The sequence below is a fragment of the Gymnogyps californianus genome, chromosome 16 (genome assembly GCF_018139145.2).
Source record: "Gymnogyps californianus isolate 813 chromosome 16, ASM1813914v2, whole genome shotgun sequence".
Classification (NCBI taxonomy): Eukaryota; Metazoa; Chordata; class Aves; order Accipitriformes; family Cathartidae; genus Gymnogyps; species Gymnogyps californianus.
In genome coordinates, this window is record NC_059486.1 from 13,995,874 (window position 1) to 14,014,755 (window position 18,882).

General features: G+C 50.3%; 1 protein-coding gene across 1 annotated transcript; it reads left to right on the forward strand.

Moving 5' to 3' along the window:
- The first annotated feature begins 10,333 nt into the window (after window positions 1-10,333).
- On the forward strand, window positions 10,334-18,581 carry LRRC43 (leucine rich repeat containing 43). The gene is made up of 12 exons (XM_050906951.1): window positions 10,334-10,429; window positions 10,521-10,796; window positions 11,077-11,187; window positions 11,326-11,465; window positions 12,080-12,318; window positions 13,095-13,273; window positions 13,673-13,796; window positions 14,002-14,141; window positions 14,302-14,391; window positions 14,677-14,883; window positions 16,041-16,128; window positions 18,421-18,581. Exons 1-12 carry the CDS (start codon window positions 10,334-10,336, stop codon window positions 18,579-18,581), a joined length of 1,851 nt encoding a protein of 616 aa, XP_050762908.1.
- The last annotated feature ends 301 nt before the right edge of the window (window positions 18,582-18,882 follow it).

Here is an 18,882-nt window from a genome sequence, read left to right on the forward strand (position 1 = left end):
ATCTGTGTGTTTGGCTTTCCCATTGCAAGGCTTATATCCTCTGTTGAGCTTTTGAGGCTTGGATTCCTTTTAAGAAACTCAGTGCCCCTTGGGTCCTTCTTGACTGAAAGAATCAGCTCACTCTGATGAGCTTACTTGGAGCTTACAAGTGATTTCTTTTTCTCATGCGTTGACCACCAGGCTGTATTTGCTCTGTGCTCTTGTTCCCTGTCTCACCAGAGTAAATGTTAGCCAGATTAGCAAAAATTGAAAATTACCCTCGGTAGTCAACTCTGCTCCCCTTCAGTGAAGCAGCTCAGGGACTGGGAATGAACGGGTGGGTGAAGTACCATCCCCACAAGTCCAGGTCTCTGCAGAGTGTACATGTTTCTTCACCCTAAATAACCAGTGAGCCTGCTCTTTCACATTTTGGATAACAATTTTCCAAAAGTATTGGTGTTGTGATGTGTTCCTAAAGTGATCAGACCCTTATTGTTGTTAATTATAGTAAGCATAACAGTGAGAGCGAGCTCTTTTGACAAAACTAAGCAGACAAACGTCTATTTATTTCTGCACCTACTGCTAACGGGCTGGTAATTCAAAGGTAGCCCTGGTATTTCTCCCAGAAAGGTAAAACTCTTAAGCCTGTAGGGGCTGCACCAATGCCTTGAGCCCTGATGGTCTCATTTTCTTGAAGGCTTGGATTTGGGGCTCTTGGCTGACATACTGCCTGGACAGTGGACTCCACAGAGCAGCGCTGAGATTGGATAACGCGGTATTGCCGTGGAATTAATGTCAGTGTTGGGCATTGAGCTGCTGAAGTCCATTTAAAAAATGAAACAATAGTATTTCATCTTTGCCTTTAATGGCTGATTTTTGTTTTTCGCCGGTAGGACGCTTCAGCGCTCTGTGCTTCAGTTGTCACCTCATTGGTATATTGGATTTTCTTGCCTAGTGGAAGCGGCATTGGGTGACTGAGGCTCTAGTTGAAAGGTAACAGAGGAGTGAAAAGAGGGATTTTATCTTAAAATCATTGCACAAGACTTGATACTGGTTAATCTCATCCTTGTGATTGGTGGCTTTGAGTTAATATAGCTTATGAGAACTTCTGATGAGTCAGGCCTGTGGTTCCAGGAGAAGCTATAGCAGTTTTCTTACTCTGTTTGCATTTAATTTTAATATCTCTAGCTTAATCTCACATAAAGCATTTTGGTAGAAGGCAGTGATTCTTCACTGCTATTTAAACAGCGATAAGCCAACACTTCAAGCCTGACTTCGCTCTCGACCAAGCATACAAATGCCACTGTTACTGCAATGATGCTATCAAACTTCTCTGGGAGGAAGCTGTGGCTGGAGAGCGCTGTTGCTTTACTCCTGATTGTGTGGTGACTTCAGCGAGGCTGCTATAACTGTAGCTGATATGCCAGAAGGCAGTTATTGAAATGGCTTATTTTTGTGGCTGGTTCTGCTAATCCTTGGAACAGTGCTAAAAGTGGACCTACGTTTGCTCTATGGAAATTATGCGAAATGAAACCACTGCTGTAAGGGAATTCGCACTTCAATGGGCAAACAGCTCAGGGCTCTCTATATGTAAAAGAATGGAAAGCAATGCTCACTAGGTTTTGGTTTTGGTTTTTTTTTTTTTTAACCTCTGTTTACCCTCAGGAGCCCTTCTATGCGTATTCTCATCCTTGAGGGCTTTCTCCTCCTGAGCGTGCTCATCACCAGGAGGTGGGCAGACAATGAATAGTTTGGGTGTTGGGGAAGTTCCCTGTGTGCAAACAGAGAAGAGTCCCTGTTGTCATCCAGAGAGATGTTTAACATGTTCCTGTCTCAGAACAAGGTGTGTATATCGCAAACCCCAACGCCTTTCCGTCACAAAATGGAAAAAAAACCACAAAATATTAGACTCATCACGTCCCTAAGTCCTGCTGCTGCCTACCCTTTTGACGCTTCTTACAAAGCCCATCTGTGACTCCTCCATCTCAACTGTAAATTCCTCATAGGCCTTGAAAGCCAACAGCTTCATTTTCAATCCTGATAAATGGGGAACTGCTTGTCAAGAAAGCTTTGCCGGTGACCACCTCATTATGACAGCAGAGACGCACCACGTGGCGCAGCTGTATCCCTCGACTTCCAGCCCTCCAGGGCCGAGGAGGATTTGCCTGAGCCGTGATGATCCTGCACCAGGAAAGCTACAGATCTGCGGATGTTCTCGCACTGTTCCGTGTGGGGCTGGCAGCCTTCTCCTCTTGGGAGTGACTTGTCTGAGCCTTTCTCTCTGTGAATGCTCAGGTCATCTTTTGAGAATCTCTGGGCTTCAGGATGAGCTTTTGAGCGCTCTGCCTCAGGCGTGGGCAGCAGAGGTCCTGAGAATCTCTTGCAAAGGAAGCCACGCAACCACCTCTGCGTTAGGGCTAGTGTTGCTTCTCAAGTCTTTACTGTGCAGACCAAGCTCAGTCATCCAACATGTGACTCTAACCTGTTTAATATCCCTCCCTTTGCTGAAGCTGCCCAATCTTCTCAGAGAAGTGGGAAGAGCTTTTCAAAGAAGAAGCCTCTACATCTGGTCAGGGTTGAAAGGGAACCAACCGTATCAGCACAGACGAAAGGACGGTACCTGAGCAGCCACACATCCATAGGCTGCCTACAGAACTTAAACTCTGACAACATCAGTGGCTGTTTGCTATAGGAGCTTGCAGAAATGAGCATAATGCAGATGTCAGAAGTGCTTTAGTGATACAGTTGCGTCGCTTTGTGCATCAGACTATCTGCAGTCGCTGTTTCTGTCTCGCTTACCTAGGCATGCGCTTACACTCTCACTCTGACTCCTCAGTGAGGTGCTGGTCATCACTTCCTGACCTCAGCCCTTTGAATTTTGGTGTTCTGCTATCAGCCAGCCTATCTGCCCTGCTGCATCCTGAACGCTTGTGGCAAAGCGCTATTCTCTTTCAAGCACGTGTGAGGAGAGCAGCGGCTTGCCACAGTTTTGCATAAGCCTGCGTCTCCCTACTTTAGGTGTGCATCCCGCACGCGTGAGCTCACACTCTTCAGGTGAGCCGAGTCTGCAGGGCTGGCAGTACAGTTATGTGCCCCCGCGGGGAAGAACGACTCTTTTCTTTTTCAGGTTGCTCTTTCCATGACGTGAATTGGGACAGACCATCTGACTCACTTTTAACATCTTGTTTCAGCTTCTGAGGAAATCTCTTTCCCTTTCCAAGGAAAACACTTTCATTTAGCTATTTACAGAAGGTGAAAGAAAAGATGTGCATGAGACAGAAAACCGCAGGGAGTGGCCTTGTATAATCCTCTGGTTCGGCAAGGTTTAAGTGGTTTGTGTCAACCATTGGAAACGGTGATGTCTAAGCCCTCAGGATGTAAATGTCTTCCTGCTTGTAGTGGTTTGCTGACCCTACCTGATAAGGTCAGCAGATGTTGCTTCTGCGTTGGGGGATGAGCACATCCCCAGTCAGTGATCCTTTTCCACTCTTCTTTCTCTGTTAAAAATTAAGGATATGAGGTTGGAATTGCACCTTTTGGACCCTGGAAAAAAATGTTAGACCTGGAACTAAGCAGAGTGATTTGAGAGAGTGCCCCAGCCACCGGTGTGTCTCTGCTTCCCATAGGGGTTAGCACCGAGTCTTCCAGGACTGGCAGTTGACTTTATGACGCAGAAGACATGACCCACCTTTGGACTCACCGTGCTTGCGCGAAGCTCACACAGGTCAGAGAGGTGGTTTATTAAAACATCCTTTGAATTCGAGGTGTGCCAGTATGGCACTACCAAAAAGAGAGCTGTGCTACTTGTGTTAACATCAGAAACCAGGGTGACAGTCTCGGATCTCCTTCTGCCTGTCACCGCTATGTGACATCTTCATAGCGGTGTCTGAAATTGGTTCCATTTGGGAGGAATTCTTCCCCTGGCTCTAGCAAGGAGCTTGGTCCTTCTGTTCCACTTGGGAAACTAGAATACTTTTCTAGGCTCCCCCTACAGACTGGTGCTTTTTGGGGACTGGCAGTGACTCAGCTGATGTCAAGAAAGCACTCTTCCTGGAGAAGTCTGGGCAGAACAGGGCCGGTTCTCCAGCAATGGGAGGAGGAAAAGCTACAGCTGCATTGGCACTAATGGCACCATCTTGAAGAACCGCCGCAGCAGAAGGGTGAGTTGGGCACTGGTGTATTTTGCATTGAGAGGATTTGAAAGCAGGATGGAGGAGGTGAACCGATACCAAAATCCCTCGCTCCAGCTCCTCTTGGGCTTTTCACAGCCTCGCAGAGAAGCAGCACTAGTGCCGCTGGGACGCAGGGGCTCAATCCGGCTGCAATTCCCTGGGCATTCAGAGCACAAATCCGAGTACTCTTGAGCAAAGTCAGCCCTGCACAGGGCTGTGTGCTCGTATGGACCACCATCAATGGACACAGGGGATGGCAGCAGAAAGAGGAGTAATCCTTTACTTGTGTTTTAAGTGGGCGTTTCAAGTCAAATTATTTTTTTTACGTAGATAAATAACGTTCATTTTTGGTACTGATTTTTTAAATAGATAAATAATGTTAATTTTGGAACTGATTCTTATGCCTAGGCTGGCTTGAACTTTGTATGGTAATTTAGACTGAAATAATTGTATTATTATTAACCTTCTCATTATTTAGGATAATCAGGAGTTGATATGAAATAAAGGAAAAACAAGCAGATGACAAGTCCTGTTGCTCCTAGGCCATTTAAGTGTCTTTGCTCTGTTACCAGCTCCAGGAGCGGTAATTAGCTCAGCCGCGTTTCGGTGTGGTGGTTGTGTCTGAGCTACTCCGGCACGTTTCCAGCAAAGCTGGTGCTGGCCCTGAACCATGAAAACTTGTAAATTTAAACCGGACTCTGGAGCTGTGTTGCAGAAGCCACAATAATTCAGCCTTCAGAAGTGGGGGCTGATTAGAAAACCATTTACCTGCTGGTGGATCCAAACAAGAAACCAGTTAGGAACTTAAGAAACAAAACTGCTTCATGCTATGAATAAAAATGGATGGGAAAGGAGGGTATGTGTTGTTTCTAATATCTTTAACATAAGGACCAGAAACAACTAGTTCAATTTGCTGTTTGATGAAACACTAGGTTTTCAGTGCAAAAAATATTGTAAAAAATAATTACATAGTCAAAAGAGAATCCAGCAATATTAGTTTTATTTAATCTCATTTTAGTTAAATTCCAGGTTCTATCCAAATACAATGACAGAAAATGCGCAAAACCATTCACCTACTAAGTAGCAAATATCTCCTTCATCCCTTTCAGTATTGAAATATATAAGTTAAAAATAAAAGTTAAAAATCTGAATAAATATATATAAACTATATAATTGCTTAAATAAATCTATAAAAATAGATGTATTATATAAATTAATAAATACAATTCACTAGCAGAGAGAAGTACAAAATCAGTCTACTAACAATCAACTTTTCTTTTGAAAAAGAATTGCAAGATAAAAATATAAATAACATTAAAATTACTGAAATCATGCTTTCCTGTTTGCTTATTTATGTCATGATTGGTTCGTTAAATCACCCTGACTTACATTAGTCCATCCTTTTTATATGCTATCGCAAATAAAACAGTATAAATAGTTTTCTAATAAATACGATCAATAACTTAAGACATTCATCCTGTAAATATTAAATTAAACTAGATTATATAGTTATAGTATGTAGAATAGCAAGTACATTATCAATGTTGTTCCTGGCATCAAACTGATCACATAACTACTGATAGGTCACATTTAGCCAAGTCTCTAGTATCTTAAAGTTATTTTTTCATCCTGGCATATTACTTTTCTGCTGAAGAGTACATTTTTGCTGTATTTTGCATGAATTGTTCATATTTCTGTAAAATCTGCCAGATGTACGTCTTCTTCTGTGCCATTTTCATCCTCTGGACCCGGCTATGATCCATCTGTGGAAGGTCCTCGTTCTTGCAGGTGTAAAGCGCAGCTCGTTCACTCAATGTCACGCTTAGCTGTTTGATATTTGCATCGACAACCTGAGTTAAATTCTTACCACAGATCAATTCTATATCGCTTCTCAGGTTTTGCAAAATGTTGTTAAAAACGTGGAAAACGCAGCAATCTGCGTCAAAAGCCGGGCATTCAGGTATTTTCTTCACCATGTCGTTTACTTGGGAGTCAGCAGTTAGCCAGCTCACAGTTGTGGGCGTTACAGAGCTACACACGTTCTGTAGGGGAGGAAGAGGAGAGAGAAATTATTAATCTTTTGTTTTACATCTTTCCTGGTAGTTGCTTCACATCTGAATGTCTAGGTGCGCACACGCCTATCTTTCAGTTTGTGCATGCTTAGGGATTTTTTGTTATTGTTCAATAGATGTATTAACACCTATGCTCCTTTTATTCAGTAGGTATTGTACACTATCTGCGGCTATGATTGTGCAGTACTTTCTATCTTAATACCCTGCTTGGCTTTGTTTTCCACTTTTCTAACTCTTTTTTTTTTTAATCTTTGCCGTATGGGCAAAATTTCCTCATGTGAGAGATTTGCTTTGGCCTGGGCGTATTTTCATCTGTTACAGCAGAGATGGTTTTGATTTCAAGAATGAATTCGGGGGAAATGTTTGCATTGATTTTTATCAATGTACTCTTGGGAACACATTCCCAGGAACTGAGATTTGTCTGAAGCATTGACACTTGGGTTCAGTGCACATTTTACCATCTCCAAGGAAAGGATGGGTGAGCAGGATTTTCGGCAGAAGTGCTCCCGACTGCTCTAGTACTAGGATCAGACTGAAGAGCAAGGCAATTCTCTCCGTGTTTCCAGTGCTCTGACTAGTTTCCTCCAAAAAGATGCCTGCTTCAAGCCCAACGTAACTCAGGAGACCGAGAAGGAACAATGCATTTAGTCTGGAAGATCACAGCTAGCAGTTAGCTGAGGCAAAGGTGCCCAAGCTTTCCCCAGCTGTCCTAGACATCGCTCCAACTCTGCCCTAAAATAATGCAATGTAAATGCTTTCCTTCTTGTATGGAATACAGAGAAGAGAATATTTTAGTTTCTAACCCAAATACTTCTTTTCTGATGGTCTTTCTAGTGTTCTGTAATAATTCAAGAGATTTCTCCACAGACGTAGACACAGCAAATGCAAAATAGTACACTTACATAGTTTTTAAACAAGGTAGTCGCTTGTTTTTCTATCACTGATGCCAAGGGCTTTATTCTGGTAATAAAACGCTTCTGTGTCTGTCCTGTAGTAGATTTGCTTTCTTCTGAGGTGGCTGTTGGTGCCAAGGAGCCCAAAGGAACCAGTGAACAGAAGAGGAAGATTGCAAACCGGTTGATCTCTGCATTCAAATGAAGAGGGGAAAGAGAAAAAAAAAATACAATGACTAGTCTCAAGCCTCTACATCATTTTTGCAAAACTTCCTGGTTTTGTGCAGCGTGCTGAATTTCTAAAGCGTAGAGGCATTAAGTGGCTGAGCTAGCGATGAACATCAACCAACGCAACCTTACAATGCGTAGCAAGGTTAAGTCGCACCTACCTGCTCGGCGTTTCATGGCGGGCTTGGAGAGCGGTTGACTTGGCCGAAAGCTAGCGACGTTGGTGTTCAAGCTGCTTGTTGCCTGGAGTGCTGTAGATGTGGACAGCCAAGCTGCATTTAAGTACCGTGGAGGTTTGCGTCAGTGGCTCCTCCATGGGTTTTTTTTTTGTGGGTGATAGTTTGGGGTTTTTTCTTTTTTGAAAGATTATATCAAAAGTTGGTTCAAATGCGTCTTCACTGATTGTGATCTAGATGCAGTTTCAGACTGACACAGATGGTGTCCCGTATCATCTCTTTGACTAGGAGTTCAGGACGCTTGGCTTAGCCATCCCATCTAAATCCTTGGGCTCTCCAAAATGTAGGATTTAGAACATACATAAACTCTGTTGTTTTTTTTTAAAAACATGGTTGGAGCATGCAAGCATGTTATGGATGCCCAAAGGCAGCAACCTTCTCCTGCAGGGTCAATGTAAGAGTGGGCTAACGCAGGGAGTGAAAAGGCCATGAGGGGATTGTGTGCAAGGCAGGTCAGGCCTCCAGGTCAACACATAAATCCTTTTGCTGGATGTCTGTAAGACCCTGTCCCCGAGGTGTGACCCCCTCACGTAACCCAGCAGAGGATGTCCAGGATCCCACCTCCCCATCTCTGTCGCCCATCCCTCTAAGTCCCCTGAGGCTATTTTCCATTTCCAGTAACTAAATGCAGGAAATTCTCCTACACACCAAAACAGAGACAAATCGTTCCTAGGATTTACAACTATGAGGCTGCGATCGGAAGAGGAGCTGCAGAACTACCGATAGTTTAGGACAGAAAGGAGGGCAGAGGAAACCCCTATGAACATACCTTTGTGAAAACGCAAAGTGACGCATACACGCTTCTACTTCCCACCTCTGTGATAAAAGATATGCCTGAAAGGTTGTCATAGATTCAAAGATGAACGTGTGTCAAGTCACCAGAAAACTTTCAAGGAACAACATCTTGGTGTGAAAATAATCTGTTCTGTTTTCTGCGTGAAATAATCTGTCTCTGAAAATAAAAAGCTTGGTGTGCACATGAACGCCTCTGAAGCGCCTGGGACTGGTACAAGGGCTGTTCTCCGGGCTGAACTGACTCCCAAGGCTTGAAATGGGAACGGACATTTCCCCTGTACCGTGTTGCACTGGGGTCCCACTGTAACTTCAGGCCTCAGTGGTTTGCCTGAAGCCACAAGAAGGGAGATTCACAAACTGAACGCGGTTCTGCCACCGTGCTGCGAGGAAGCCCCGGCCAGCCAAGCAGAGGGGTGCAGCCATCCCTCGGGATGCATTTCTTCTTGCACGACCCATGTTCACAGGTGCTAAATAATGCGAAGAAAGAGAATGAGTTATCATGGCCTACGGCATGAGGCAGCAGAGAGTACAGCAGAGTCCTGGAGAAGAACCAGAAAAGGACAATTCTGGCAGACACTTTTTTTCTTTGAGATCTTTATTATTATTTGGGGGTAAAATGGAGAGAGAGAGATGTTTCTTTGTGCAGGGTGTTCTTTAGGAACATCCCTGCAAAGATGATGATGGCTACAGGTGGCTCCTTTCAGGTAGGAGGGTGATCTTGGAGGGTTGCTTGTTTGGGAGCACCAAAAAAGCAGAGGTGTACAGCTGGTTAGTGCCCCGCAGTGCCTTGCAAGATGTGTGGAAGGTGCGTGAGCTTGCACATACAAGAGACCACTGGGCACCGCCAGTCCCCTTCCAGCTGCCCCAGACAGGCACAGCCAGGGAGGACAGACAAGGCGTCGCAGCCAGTCTTCCTCCTAGAGCAGGGAACATCTCTTTGTGCAGCACTGATGGCAACGGGGCCCAAGTATTTGTAACTGTGATACAAATAAGAGAAGCAGCATTCTTACAGCTTGGCTTTTCCACGAAACAAGATTCAACCACTGGTAACGCTCTTTCAAAGATTTTTAGAAGATTTGACTTCATTTTCTACTGAGCTGAGGATAGCAGTTTGCCTGGTTATTCCACTCCATGGCATGCCACTATCTCTCAGCATGTGCACGCTCTGCACATCCTTTCCTATCTGTACCCAGCTGTGATAAGCTGCTGAGCTGATAAGGGAGCATCCGTCCTGTAAAACCCAACCCGGGTGGAAGTTCAGCTTTCCACCACGTAACCGCCAGATGCCACAGAGCATCTGCAATTCATTTGGTGAAGTTTTGCTGACACAGACTGCTCTGTAGGCCCCCTAAAACGGAATTTGTAGACATTGCCTCAACACCTATCGCTGGAAAAAGCAAATAAACATCAGAACGCGGAGACCTGAATCTGACCTGAGACGGAGCTGTGGCTTTTGTACCTGGGGCTCGTCTACTTTTTCCAAGTGTAGGAGCCGGTATTTTTAGCTGTGAACTTTGTTTTCCGATGGCCTTGCGCTGCTGTGGCTTTGGCAGCAGTGCCCTCCAAGCGAGTGAACAGCAGCGCTTTCACAGCTAACTGAGAACCTGACTGCTTCCTCCCCGAAACCTGAGTGACACTCAGGATGTAGATAAGTGAAATGGCAAATGCCATGCCACAGGTCCTTGGCCAGGGGACAGGGCTGACGCTGCAACCTGCAAATGCTGCACGAGGCCGCCTGCTCTTTCCCTGGTGGGGAGCAGCCCCCAGAACCCAGGGCGAGATCCAGAAAACGAGGGATTTATTCCCAACCTGGGGAGCTCTGTGCCATCCAGGCTCGCTCCGTGGCCCTGCTTGCAGAGCTTGGTCCCCGGTCCCCAGGGCATCGGCGTCCCCGCCATCTCCTAGCGACGGGGACGCGTGCCGCTGAGCCAGGGAATTCCCTGCCGGGCTGGGGCTGGATGGCAGCACCCGGCCGCTGCAGCGTCTTGGCTGCTTTTTGGGACCATCTGCGGCATCTGGGTCTGCAGGACTTCCCCTGCGGCCTTGGTAGCTGGGTAAGGGACCGGGGGGGCACAGCCGTGGGACGTGGCGAGGGGTCTGCAGTTTGCAGGGCTGTCACTGCCTCTCCCCTCTCCCTCTCTGCAGAACAAGTCCCGCTTCAATGAACACACAAGCCCCCGCGGAGGCCAGCCGGGGCTGGGGGCAGACCCAGCCGGGCAGGAGGAGGCGATGCCGCTGGGCGAGGAGAGCCCCGAGGCGCTGATGGAGCTGCTGAACGACTGGCACAGCCCCTGGGCCCTGCCGCCGGACTGCAGCCCCCAGGACCAGCACCTGCGGGAAATGGCTGTGCTGGCACCCGAGCTCATCCGTGGCTCCCGCGTCTTCCAGGTCCTCAGGTCCCTGCGGATCGTTGGCAAGGGAGTAAGTGCAGCTGCTGGTGCCCGTAAAGCTACCCATCTCCGGGCCAGGAAACCACATCTTCCTGTTGGGAGGGAAAACATCCTGGGAAAAGGACACCTTCCCCATCCCAGGGTCTTCCCAGATGCCACTATTGCAGCTGGGGTAGAGCTACTGGCCCCCCGCCCAGCGTGTTGCACTAATCCCTGTTACACATACGTCACGCGGATCAACACTACATGTCCGTGTCACCTTCCCCACGAGGTGGCTTGAGGACACGTTGGCCAAACCTACCTCTTTGCAGGTGGAGGAGGTCAACGAGGGTCTGTTGCAGTTACAGCAGCTGGAGGAGCTCATCCTCAGCGCCAACCAGATCAGCAGGATAACCTCGGCCAACCTGCCCCGGACACTGAAGGTGAGCGAGCGGTGCCTTGCGATGGCAGGATGGGGAAGGAGGTCCCGTTTGGGAAGGCAATGCAAGCCGAACAGCTCGAGGGAGCGCCAGGAACAGCTCATTGCAAAGGGTGTTTGTTGTTCCCTCTGTCCTGGGCAGGTCCTGGAGCTCTGCTGCAATGCTGTGGCCGATCTGCAGGACCTGTGTGCTCAGCCTCCTCCGGAGCTTCAGCACTTGGGGCTGGGATACAACAAGCTGTGCAGCCCTTCGCAGGACAAATACCTCACTGCAGCCTTCTGGTAAGGCCACAGGCTAAACGTGGGCTCCTGAAAGGGAGGTGGGCACATGTGAACAGATGACCTCAAGCCATCAAGGTGGCCCATGTCAGGGAATTACAGCCCTTCAGCAGGGTTGTTTCTTTGCTCTGTGTTCACTGCCTGTGCAGAGCAGTCTGTCTCTGTTTGCTGTCTTCTGTCTCACGCTCAGAGGTTGTCTTGGTCCGTGGCCAAGGTGTGGAACGGGGAGATCACCTGGGGAACTGCCTTGACACCCTCCCCACCACAGTTCCCATGTCCCTGGACAGCTTCCTTTTTCCATGCCCTTCCCAAAGCCCCTGCTGGGAGTCTGCCCTGGGAAGCATCTAAAGCTTAGGCTGCATCACGGAATGATGCAGTGAGGTGGTTAACGGATGCTAAAGAAACACGTTTTTGAGTTGTGGGGCAGACTGGCAATGGACCATATGGCTCAGGAATTTGGAACTGGCCTCATGAGATTGTACCATTGGATTCACCAGTTTGACCCAGTTTGTGCTGGGGAAACACAATTTTTGGGTTTTTTTTGACTCAGGGCAGTAGCTCTCTATTCTCAGAGGGATGCTGTTTGTCTAACCTTCTTCTCTGGGTTCTCTCCTTAGGCCAAATCTTGTCTCCCTTGACCTGAGCTTTAACAACTTCACGGATCTGCTGGGGCTGGTCTCCCAGCTGTCCGGTCTGCAGAAGCTCCGTGTCCTGGTGCTCCAAGGGAACCCGCTGGCTCTCATTCCCACTTACAGAGGCTTCCTCGTGGACAGCCTGCCCAAGCTCTCCATCCTCGATGACATCCACATAGGGCCTGACGAGAGGCACCAGTTCCACGGCTTGGCGAGGCAGCCAGGTGAGCCTTCGCCTTTGAACCTGTCAGTGCCGACCTCGTGATTCGGGAGGTGGTTTCATTGTGGTTGAGCTAGGAGTCCTCAGGGCAAACTCGAGATCCGGTATTGACTTCCTTCTTGCCTCTCCTCAAATGGAGATCTTTCTCCGTGCCTTTTTACCCCACTAGTACAAGCGGGGAGACAGGCAGAGGACCCTGCAGCAGTGTAATTACAATCGAGGTAGATTTAGCCTCAGTCAGGTCCAAAGATTGCAAGAACAACCTAGTCCTAGCACTGCCTTGGTGTCACGGCCTGCCCCCATCTTTGCTTCCAAGACACCGTCTGGTTTCAGACCATGCATTTCCCTCTCGAGCTGCTGAAAGAGGAACATCTCCACTGGGGAAGATGCTCACATGGGTGCTGCGCTGCACTGTCGTCATGAAGCCGTGCCACCTCTGCAGCGTAGCGCATCCCCGACTGGGACGAGAGCAGGGGGCTGGGGACACCCGGGGGTGGGAAGTCCCTCTTGATGGCCCCTGCTCAGTGAGATTATGAGCTGGACGTGCTCTCTGAAGTCTAAAATGTTAACCAGGCAGGCAAAGCAACCGAGCCAGGAGATGTTTGCGTGGCTTTGGAGTGACCCCACGTGGCAGTGGCTTGTCACAGCGTTAGCACAGGGTGGCAGGGAGGGATGCCAGGCGGTGGGACACGGCGTCCTGGAGGCTTCTGCTTGCTCTGTGCCTTCCTCGCTCTGGAAGGAGCACGCTGCAGCTTCATAGCAAGATTGTCTTCCTTTTAGAGCTGATCAGAAGCGAAGCACGAGTGGTTGTGAGCATTGGGGAAATCAAGGGAGTCCCTGATCCCAGCGCTCGTCAGCAGCTGGAGGTTGGCTCCGAGGCTCCAGTGATCACTTACAGCTACTGTGTGACGTACGTGTTTGCGGAGGGAGAGGAGATCGAGGATGGCAGCGGCACTGAGGTTTGTGCTTAACTGAGCTCCTGAAAGCAACAGGCAGTGGCAGGTCACAGCAAGGGGGACTTCACCTCCAGGCTGCGGAGCGAGACTATTTGTAATGGGCCTGGCGTGGGCAGCAGCAATACTGGGGACAGAATTCACGTGTGGCCACATCTGGCAGGACAAATCCCTGCTGCCCACGTTCCCTGTCCCTCTCAGGGAGCCCAGCGCTGCTCTGCACATGGGAGTGCATTCACAGCCCCCCTCCCACTGACTGCGGCAGACCCTTTCCCTGGCGCTGGTGCCCCTTCTTCCCGTGATGAGGGCAGGCTGGAGAATGGGATTTCGGAGGCAGCTCTGCCCCCTGGTCCTGATGCAAACACAACCAGACATGCCCTGCAAAGAGATCCCTCTCTGTTCCAGGTGACAAAAATCCATCAGCGTCCCGTGGTGGCCACCCTGGATGTGGACGGCTCTACTCGGGACGCGAGGGAAACAAAAGGCCAGCAGGAGCCTGCAGCCACGGAGGAGCCCGAGGCCCACTCTGGTAATCAGGAATTATAAATCCCCTGCTCCGCTGCTCAGGGCAGGTTTATGGCTTTTCCTGGCATGTGGTGCCATCAGGACATCCCTCGCGGCATCGGCTGCAGCACCGATGGATAATGAATTGGCACTGCTCATGTCCCAGGGGTCCTTCCTGTCCTCGGGAAGGAGAGGTCTCTTCTCAGAGCTTTTTTTGTGTCCCTGCACAGCAAAGGTGTTTGTCACCCCCGGAAAGCCCTGGGCAGACACCATCGACTGCAGCTACAGGAAGGAGCACACTGCCAAGGACTTAGTGGGCCTGAAGTCCTACCTGGCGTCCGGAACGATCGTCTCGGTCATGGAGGAGAAGGTGAGTGTGTGACAGAGCTGGATGAAAGGGGAAAGAGCTGCTGGGAGGCCCAGTAGAGGTATTGTGTTCCCTCTGGGAGGCAGCCCGGGATGGCGGTGACCCTGGACCAGGGTCCTCAGGCGTCCCAGCCCCTGCAGCACCAGCTTCTCTCTCCGGGCAGGTGCTGTCATGGCCTGTCAATGCTGATCCAGAAGAAAATGCAGCCACGAAGGCGAAGGCAAGACAGGGGCTGCAGAAGGATGGTGCCAAGGTAGGATGCTGGGAGAAAATGATGTCCAAACACTGAGCTGCAAAAATAAGGATGGGGGAATGAAGGCCCATCTCCTGGGCCAGTTTGGTGTGTCAGAGAATCTCCCCTCCATCCCAGACCTCTCGCCAAAGTCCTGCCTTGCTATGGGAGGAAGGCAGCAGTGGTTTTACACACATCTCGGTCTGGATGCAGTGGTGGGCAAGGGGCTGGGTCAGGGTTGCTTGCTCTCTGATAAAGGGACCCCGACCCTCTGCTGAGGCTTGTCCCCGTGCTGGTGCTGTGCAGGTTCCTGTGCCCAGGGACAAGCAGAAAAAGAAGAAGAAGGAGGAGCCATGTGAATTCCACAGCAGCCCTCCCATTCGGAGGACCCTGGGCACCAGGAGGGTGACCCTGGAGACCCTGCTGGCCACCGAGGACCTGGTGGCAACTGTGTGTGACTTTGGGATCCTGATCACTGAGCAGCCACTGCAGCCACCAAGTCTGGAGGAGAAGGTAAAAGGAGCTCGTCCCGGGGCAGGGCGGTGAGGCAGGGCTGCGTCGTGGTTTAACCCCCGCCAGCAGCCAAGCACCACGCAGCCGCTCCCTCACTCCCCCTCTCCGCTCCCAGTGGGATGGGGAGGAGAATCGGGAAAGAAGGTAAAACTCGTGGGTTGAGATAAGAATAGTTTAATAACTAAAGTAAAATATAATACTAAAAATAATAATAATGAAATATAATAATAATAGTAATAGTAATGAAAAGGAATATAACAAAAAAAAGAAGAGGGGGGGAAAAAAAGGAAAAAACCCAGTGATGCACAACGCAATTGCTCCCCACCTGCTGACTGATGCCCGGGCAGCAATGTGTGCCTCCCAGCCAGCTCCCCCCTGTTTATATACTGGGCATGACGTTCCATGGTATGGAATATCCCTTGGGCTAGTTCGGGTCAGCTGCCCTGGCCATGCTCCCTCCCAGCTCCTTGCATACCTGCTTGCTGGCAGAGCATGGGAAACTGAAAAGTCCTTGACTTCTTAAGATAAGCGCTACTTAGCAACAACTAAAACATCAGAGTGTTATCAACATTATTCTCACACTAAATCCAAAACACAGCACTGTACCAGCTACTAAGAAGAGAGTTAACTCTGTCCCAGCCAAAACCAGGACAGGCTGCCAGGGACGGGCAGTGCTGCAGGCTGGGGTTCAGCACGTCCTGCCCTGCAGCTGGCCCAGGCATCCCTCCCGTCCATCCCTCAGTTCTCCTCTCCATAAAACAGGGCTGAAATAATCCTGCCTAAGCACCGTCCATGACTGCTGGTATTGTTATTTCATGTTGATATTAGCAACGAGTACTGCTACTTTTTATAGGCCAAGATTAAGAAAATAGATGAGTTTATTTTTCCATCTAAGAATGTGAAAGCAATCACTCATGCTTCCTCTGATGCTCTCTCTCTCTCTCTGCATGGCAACACGCACCGGCTGTACCGACACTTTCTGTTTCCTGGATTCTCTTCTCTGAGCAGCCCCACCACTGTGCTCCTGCTTCCCCTCACCCCTTTCCTTCGCCCTTTCAATCCCGGTGACAGAACCCAGATGGTGATGGCTGTCACAGGGCTGAACGCGGGCGGTGTATTTCAACACAGCCTAACTAGGGAAACATTTCTCTCTGCAGGACAGGAAAAAAGGCAAAGACAAGAGCAAAAAACCAAAAGCAGAGAGAGAAAGTCAGGCCAGCCGGAAAACCACGGCGTCTGCCACAGGTGACGGAGACTGGAGCTGGCTGGGCAGAGGGTGGCTTGTGCGAGAGCAAACAGCAGCGGTGCCCGGCCCGGAGGCAGCCGCAGGTCCCCGCCACCCTGCCAGCTCTGCCGAGCAGGGCGCTTACTCACATCCTGAGCTTTGGGCTGTGAATACATCCATTGACTGCGGGGGCTGTACGGTTAGACACGCGCCTGGACACCTTGTTGAATCGGTGTCTGAACAAGCAGCGAGGGTGGGCTGCTGGCTGCCCTGGGAGCGACACACACCTACCAGCTCTGCGTGCCAGGGGAGAAGGGCAAAGCAGATTTTTGGGTGAGAGATGTGCCGCGCGCCGTGTCGGCTGCCAAATGTGGCCGGTGACATGGGCTGACGCGGGCAGCTGGGGGGAGTGCTGTCTGGGATGCATAATAAGGTCCTCATCCATTTCCAACTCGCATCTCAAAGCACTGTGCAGAGGGGATTATTGGTCTTTATGGTTTAGAGATGAGATGCACAGAGAGCCTCAGGTGCCCCAGCCAGCCCGTGGCAGGGCTGGGAACAGACCCCGGGCTGCTGTCACCCCTGAAGAGACCACCCCGACGCCTGACGGGTGTCCCCTGCCTCCCCAGCGCAGAGCCCACAGCCTGCTCAGCCAGCAGTGTTGCTTAATCCGCTGGAGACAAACCTCGCCCTGCCTCTTGCAGGTTATTTTTCCAGCAATCTTGTTTTGACTACAAAAATAGCAGTGCTAGCACATCGGAGGGGTAATATAAGAGCAGGAGGAAGTGGGGGAGGGAAGGGGTGGCAGGGCGATGCTGAAAAGCTGCTCATGGGTCGAGGAGAGCATGGAGCGGGCCAGGCCTCCCCAGCACCGCTCGGAGCTACCAAAGGAGCCTTGTGTCCCTGCTCTGGCATCAGATTTAGTCGCTAATTTAAGAGAGCAATTAACCCCCTTCCCCAAGAGCTCCAGGATGCTTTTCCGTGCCCTGTCACCCACCGTGAGGTCCCAGTCTTTGGGGAGGATCTCAGAGCCCTGCAGTCCTAGGCTGTGTTTGCGCTCAAGGAAGCCTTATGGCCTTCCCAGCTACCTGAAAAGAAGAAAAAACTCCTTGAATTATTGTTCCCCACAAGAAGGCGTGCATTTGCAATATATGCTCAGACCGTTGCTGAAGCGGGGAGCTGCTGTCAAACAGCTGAAGTTTAGCAGTGGTGTTTTGTACCTCCTTTCCACCTCAGTGCCTGTGGTCAGTGTGTATGCAGGAGGTCTTCCCTTCAGCTTGAGCGAGAAAGAACCCTTTCTGCAGGGCTTGTGTGGCCGGAGATGGTGTTGCATGCACAGAAAGCCCCTGCTGATGCAGGAAACCCAGAGTGGTTAGAGACTCGTGCTTAATTTGGTGTCCCCTTATGCCTGTGCAGGCGGAGGCTGGCAGGCCGCACAGCAAGGCCACCGAGTGCGTATTTCAAAAAGACACTGCCTAAAAATCAGCTGCCCCCACAGCTCGCTACACCCAGTGCTGGCATTGTCCCGTGGCCGCGTGCTCCGCTGTGACTCACAACTCACAAGCACGCCCCGATTGCGGCTGGGGTGGCAGACACGTCCCAGGGGGCAGGTGGGCTGCTCAAGCGGCCGCTGCATGCCGTGTCTGCAAGCCCCGGCTGCTCCATGACTCGCCAAATTGCACCGTGGTCATTTTTGGCGCTTGCTCATCGCCTGGGTACCATGTACCACCTTGGAGCTGCAGCAGCGGCCATGTTCTGAGGCACAAGGGATGGCTCCCAGCCTGCGCTCCGCTGCAGCCATGCGTCCAGCGAGGCTGCGTAAGGACCGGCACTCTCACAGCCGGGAGCTGAGGCTGATTTGCATCCCTCAGTCAGCAAATGCACACAAATAATAAGTCCTCTCACAGGAATTGGGATCCCTTCCAGACGGCTCAAAGAGGAAAGGCAGCAAGCTTTGTCTTGAGCAAACAATTTGCCCAGACATTGAAGGATGTCTTCGGAAGTAGTCTCACGTAGGTCTCATTTTACCCCACACTTGATTTTCCAGGATCCTTGAAATTATTTATTTCTGCATCTTTCTTTTTTCCTAGGAATTATAGAGGAGTTTAACAACAAAAAGCAAAGTTGCACCTACATCGATTGCCTGCTTAAAGATGCTTTTTGGGCTCCTTACCCAAAGTCATATTCAAACAGATTTTCCCTCAAGGCCCAGAAGTCAGTGCTAACGCAGTGGGCATTCCCCCCCCTGCGCGCTGCAGCTTTTGGGGTGATTTACTCTGTCAAGACAGTGACAGATTTACTTCTTTCCATAGGAAAAAGAAAAAACAAAGACTCTGCTGAACTGGAGGAGGGTCAAGGTCTCCAGCCGGTGCCGCTGACGGTTCAATTCCAGATGCAGCTGCTTCGGTGGCCCTCGGCAGCCGGTGCCCGCAGCCAGGAGCGCGTGGCCATGGCGGTGGGAAAGGCTCAGTAATGTGTCCGTAGCAAAAGAGTGAGTGGGAAATAAAACCCACGGGAACGCCGCGTGGATCCTGGTTTAGCTGAATCGCCAGAGCTGAGAGATGCCACGGGGCTCCTGGTTGTCCGGGGCTGCTGCTGCTGCTGAGCTTCTGCAGGAGCTGCAGCACACGGGGGCTGGGGTGGGGTGTGCGGGGTGGGGTGTGCAATGTGCGGGGTGCAGGGTGGGGTGTGCGGAGGGGGGTGCAGGCTGGGGTGGGGTGTGCGGGGTGCGGGGTTGGGTGTGCAATGTGCGGGGTGCGGGGTGGGGGGTGCGG

Coding starts and splice junctions, on each gene's coding strand:
- LRRC43 (XM_050906951.1), top strand. CDS start 10,334: ATGGCAGCACCCGGCCGCTGCAGCGTCTTGGCTGCTTTTTGGGACCAT. Junction 10,430..10,520: donor CCTGCGGCCTTGGTAGCTGG/GTAAGGGACCGG, acceptor CCCTCTCTGCAG/AACAAGTCCCGCTTCAATGA. Junction 11,466..12,079: donor TACCTCACTGCAGCCTTCTG/GTAAGGCCACAG, acceptor TTCTCTCCTTAG/GCCAAATCTTGTCTCCCTTG.